The 6,229-nt window shown below is 39.4% G+C and overlaps 1 protein-coding gene across 1 annotated transcript; it reads left to right on the plus strand.

Moving 5' to 3' along the window:
• The first annotated feature begins 5,329 nt into the window (after positions 1 to 5,329).
• On the plus strand, positions 5,330 to 6,229 carry LOC128063851 (vomeronasal type-1 receptor 1). Its single transcript, XM_052656673.1, has one exon. The coding sequence runs from the start codon at positions 5,330 to 5,332 to the stop codon at positions 6,227 to 6,229; it is 900 nt and encodes a 299-aa protein (XP_052512633.1).

Consider the following 6,229-nt stretch of genomic DNA (forward strand, 5'->3'; position numbering starts at 1 on the left):
AAATGAAAATCTTTCTAAATTTCCCCTGCAGCTTAAATACTTTAAAAAATTAATAAGATTTGAAACTTGCAATGGAAAGAATTTTTCGTTAACAAAGGCAAAGTCTTCCCTGATGGTCCAGTGGTTAAGACTTCACCTTCCAATGCAGAGGGTATGAGTTTGATCCATGGTCAGGAAGCTAAGATCACACACGCGCCTGCTAAGTTGCTTCAGTATGTCTGACTCTTTGCAACCCTACGGACTGTAGCATCTTTAATTAGTTGGGGAAATAAGTATTTTACTTTGTCACACAGTATTAGAAGAACAGTGGTTGAAATTAGAGGTAAGTTTTAATCTCACGCCTTAGAGAGCTTTCAAAACAGGACCTAAAGAAATAATATTACAGGACCTAAAATGATGAATAACCAATCTCATAGATAAAATGCTGACTATATTTTTATAATCTTTGATAGAGTACATCAATACTGTATATGCTACAGACAGAAGACTATTTCATAAAAATGTAATAATGAAGGCAGAGGTAACAGGCCATGCCTTAAAATTAGTCTCAGTAAAATATTTATTAAAAATTCATTAAAATAGAATATAGTAGGACATCAAAAAGTATCAATAGTCACCTCAGTGTTGACACTATACAGTTAAAAAAACGACCGAGAAACGCTGCTAATATGTATGAAGGGGCAGTCCTTAGAAAAAGTAAAACTTTTAACATGGGGCTCACAAATCATCAGTAAAACACAAATGAATTTGAGGTGACATTCTATTATTTTCAACTATAACATAATTTTGGATCAAATTCATCTGAAAGTTTTACCTTTCACTTGCTATCACTAACCATAATAAATTAAGCATGATTTACAACTTATAGTTCTTTGTGTAAATTGACATAACTGACATGTGGCATCATATTAGTTTCAGGTGTACAGCGTGATTCATTTACATGTATAGGGAAATGATCACCACAGTAAGTCTAGTTAACATCCATCAACACACATAATCACAATTTTCTTGTGTTAAGAACTTTTAGGATCTACTGTTCAGTTCAGTTCAGTCACCCAGTCGTGTCTGACTCTTTGCGACCCCATGAATCGCAGCACGCCAGGCCTCCCTGTCCATCACCAACTCCCGGAGTTCACTCAGACTCATGTCCATTGAGTCAGTGATGCCATCCATCCATCTCATCCTCTGCTGTCCCCTTCTCCTCCTGCCCCCAATCCCTCCCAGCATCAGAGTCTTTTCCGATGAGTCAGTCAACTGTTCGCATGAGGTGTCCAAAGTACTGGAGTTTCAGCTTTAGCATCATTCCTTCCAATGAACACCCAGGACTGATTTCCTTTAGGATGGACTGGTTGGATCTCCTTGCAGTCCAAGGGACTCTCAAGAGTCTTCTCCAACACCACAGTTCAAAAGCATCAATTCTTCGGCGCTCAACTTTCTTCACAGTCCAACTCTCACATCCCTACATGACCACTGGAAAAACCATAGCCTTGGTCAACACTGAAATCAGACTGATAATATTCTTTGCAGCCAAAGATGGAGAAGCTCTATACACTCAGCATAAACAAGACCAGGAGCTGACTGTGGCTCAGATCATGAACTCCTTATTACCAAACTGAGACTTAAATTGAAGAAATAAGGAAAACCACTAGACCATTCAGGTATGACCTAAATCAAATCCCTTATGATTATACAGTGGAAGTGAGAAATAGATTTAAGGGACTAGATCTGATAGATAGAGTGCCTGATGAACTATGGGCTGAGGATCTACTGGTAGCAACTTACAAATATAGTATTATTCTTAACTGTTTGAGAGGGAAATGTCAACCCACTGCAGTATTCTTGCTGCGAGAATGCCATGGACAGTGGAGCCTGACAGACTACAGTCCATGGGGCCGCAGAGTTGGGCATGACTTAGTGACTGAACAACGATAGTCATCATGCTGTATATTACATCCCCAGGACTTCTTAGTTTTACGACTGGTAATTCTTTATGCTAGCCTAAACTCTGAAAGATGTTGAAAACCTGGATACTCTGAGACTTATATATGTATATATGTATGGTCTCCTTACCCACTTTTACCTCTTTTACAAAACCTCTCCATTTGGGGGTGTATTTCATATAAGATTTATAGAAATAAGGCTTTATGGTATAACTTTTCCCCCCTCATATTTCAGTTAGTGAAATCTCGCTGAGGGAGAGATGACTTCAGAGCTGGCTCAAATTGGGAGGGGAGAGGTGGATAAGGGTGGTAATATACTTCATTTTCTCAGCAAACAAACTTCCAACATACACGAGTATAAAAATACTTTTGTTTCAAACTCAGAAGACATAAATATTTTAGCCCAAATAAGTAAAGTAAAGTCACTCAGTCGTGTCCGACTCTTTGTAACCCCGTGGACTGCAGCCCACCAGGCTCCTCAATCCATGGGATTCTCCAGGCAAGAATACTGGAGTGGGTTGCCATTTCCTTCTCCAGGGGATCTTCCCGACCCAGGGATCAAACCCGGGTCTCCTGCATTGGAGGCAGACGCTTTAACCTCTGAGCCACCAGGGATTGTTAGATTTCCTGAGATATTTTCCTTCTAAGAATATGAAAGTTATCTGAAGAGAAGTCTTCTTACTTGATGGGAATTTTCCATCAGGACTCTGCATTGCAGGGGTAGCATCTGTGCACAACCCATCAGTATATAATTATGTACAGTGTAATAACTTGAGTGCCTCACTTATGGTCTGTTTCCCTCAACCAGGATAAAAATTTCAAGGTGGCAAAATCATTGTAATGGTTTGTGTACTGACCTGTCCTCTGCACCCCAGGAAAGGGTGTGACCTACATAAGCTATAGAATGAATGTTTCTTGAAGCACTTGGTGTCTCTGTAATATTCCTGTCTGTTTGAACCACTCTCTGTCTTCCCTTCATTTTCAGTACCCTAGAGACTCAGGCATAAAAACAAGAATTGTATTTTGAAGACCAGACTAATAAAGAGACTAAAAATTTCACACAGTCATGTGTACAACTTCTCCCACTTATGGGACCTCAGTGTCCTCCATTTAACTTCCATTGGGATTATTGTTCAGTTTGAACAAGTGGTTTCACTCCTCTGTTTCTGCCATTTCTGTTAGATACCTTTCTCACCTTAATAGCTTTGCTTATGTGCACACCTCACAGATGGTTTTCACAGATACTCACCATTCCCTTTGCAGACCTTGTCACCGCTATTACAGGTGACATGATAATCACTTCCCAACAAGGAGATGAGGTCATTGAAATGCAAAGCCTTATTTCATGGTTGAGATGCCCCTTTTCACACCTGCACAGCTGCTGCCCAGGCATCTACTGTGCTGATGGGAAATACCAGTCAGGTAAGTAGCAATGTGTTTCAGGTAATTGTCAGATTTTGAGACAAGCTTCATTAGAAAATTCAGTCGTCCATATGGAAAAAAAATTCTGTTTCAGGGGATTGGAATATAAAACTGTACACACATCTGTAATACATACACCTTCAGGACAGATTAAAAAAATTTTTTTTAATTTCATATTGAAGTGTAGTTGATTTACAGTGTGTTAGTTTCAAGTGTACAGCAAAGTGATTCAGTTATACATATACATATACTTTTCAGATTCTTTTCCCACTTAGTTTATTACAGAACACTGAGTTCCCTGTGCTATACAGCTGGCAGGACAGGGTTTTTTCAGGATACCCTCAGCATAGTGCTACCCTCATTCACCTGTGTTGAGACCGCCTGACATCTCTCTTTCTCCTTTGCTCCTGACTCAACACAGGGAACCTCACAGTTTTCACTGTTAAGGTTTCATGCTTCTGGCAAATGGCCAAAAATAAAATAGAGATGAGCTCCCAGCAGCTGAGCTGATATCTGGTATCTGTGTTTTGTTTTGGGGTGGGGGGAGAGAGTATGTTGGGTTAAATGCAATCTGTCTTAATATGCCTTTAAAGTTGTGTTCTTAGATGAAAGTATTTTATTTAGAGAAAAGTAAGGTTCATTTCATCTCCAATGTCAGGAACAGTTATTTAAAGAAACATGTGGCTAACTATTGTGTTTGACAAGACGTTATAGGGACAGGTTGGATGTTTTCTGCCCCACACCAGAAGCATTATGTATCTCCAAGATATTTTGCTATTAGCAAGAAATGGCTTTAGATATCATAATCTTGGTATTTTAGATGGTTGTTACCATAGACTTTTTAAAGTTGAAGTATAGTTGATTTACCATGCTGTGCTAATCACTGCTGTACTGCAAATATATATATATATATATTTTTTTCCATTATGATTTATCATAGGATACTGAATATAGTTCTCTTTGCTATACAGTAGGACCTTGTTTATCCATTCAAAAGCTTACATTTGCTAACCATAGACTTGTTCAATGTCTAGACAGACTCAGTGGGGGAGGAGGGGGGAAACATGTCTTAAAATTACGTACTATTAATACATGCCTTATTTCTTCGAAAATGTGTAGGATTTTGAGTTTTCATTTAGAATATATGTATTTTTTTTGCCTTATGATGAAAGTCTTATTTGCCAATTATATTAATACACTTTGCATATGTTTCTAATAATTAATGCCAAATAACAGGGAAAATGTGAGTATAGACAAATGTTTAATATATCTTATAGAACTTTTATTTTCATATATGCCTCTGTGTAACTTGTGATGTTTTTTACAAGTACACATAGAACATCATGCTGATGGACAACCAGGGAAATTTTTTTATTTGAATCTTGATATCTAATTTTGATTAATATTTTTCAACAATTATGTGACATATTTATATGTGTAAAACTCCTTCATGAAGCCTAGTTTATCCTTCTATCCTATGAAATCTTTGCCTCGATTTGTATTCCTCTACTTTCTTAAAAAGAAAAAATTGGAAACATACATGTGTTTTATATCTTACATTTTTCTTCTCAGAGTGTATTGTGGGGGAAGATCTGTATCAGTGCACAGATAACTCACTCATACAGCAGATGACTTCATGATCGTAGTCTTCATTTCCATTGCCTTTGCACACTTGAGCAAAAATTCTAAGTGCCCACTTCAGTTCGGTTCAGTTCAGTCGCTGAGTCGTGTCCGGCTCTTTGCGACCCCATGAATAGCAGCACGCTAGGCCTCCCTGTCCATCACCAACTCCCGGAGATCACTCAGATTCACACGCATCGAGTGCCCACTTAACGTGAGATTATATGAGATGCAGGCTTAATATTGAAAATTGAGGGACATGGTGATTATGATACACTTCTTTTCATCCTTTTCACTCTTCATTCCTCTAACTTCAGTAAAACGAGTGCCCTCTAGGCACTGATGTGATGTTTTCTGCCAGCTTGGAAATGGGGACTATATTCCTCATTCAGACAGGAATTGGCCTCATGGGAAATATCTCCCTCTTTTGTCTTTATAACTTCACTTTGCTCACTGGACATAATTTGAGGCCCATCGACCCAATCCTCATGCAACTGGTCATCGCCAATGCCACAGTTCTTTTCTCTAAAGGCATACCACAGACACTGGCAGCTTTCGGATGGAGGTATTTCCTGGATGACACTGGATGTAAACTTGTCTTCTATATCCACAGAGTAGCCACGGGAGTTTCCTTTAGCACCATCTGCCTCTTCAATGGCTTCCAGGCCATTAAGCTCAAGCCCAGTATCTGGAGGTGGATGGAACTCCAGATGAGAGCTCTAAGATTCATTGCCTTCTGCTGTTTCCTCGGCTGGATTGTGCATATCTTGATAAGTTCATGTATTCTTCTCATAGTAAAGGGTCCACTGAATGAGAAGAACTTCAGTACGAGAAATAATTATGGATACTGTTCTTGGTACATGATACAGGGCTCTGTAGGCTCATTATACACAGTCATGTATTTCTCCCTTGATATTACAAGTTTAGGCTTTATGGTTTGGGCCAGTAGCACTATAGTTCTTTTCCTGTGCAGACACAAGCAGCGAGTGCAACACATTTGCAGCAACCGACTCTCCCCCAGACCTCCTCGTGAGGTCAGAGCCACACGCACTGTCCTGATCCTGGTAAGCTCCTTTGTTACATTCTATGCAATCTACATTGCTTTGACAATTCGGATGACTCTAGTTGCAAACCGAGGGCGGTGGATGGTGAACATCTCTGTCCTTTTGGCCACGTTTTCCAGCATTCAGCCCCTTTGTGCTCATTATCAAGGACACTCGTATCTCTCAGTTCTGTTTTGCCTGTAG

Source organism: Budorcas taxicolor, chromosome 18 (assembly GCF_023091745.1).
Source record: "Budorcas taxicolor isolate Tak-1 chromosome 18, Takin1.1, whole genome shotgun sequence".
Lineage (NCBI taxonomy): Eukaryota > Metazoa > Chordata > Mammalia > Artiodactyla > Bovidae > Budorcas > Budorcas taxicolor.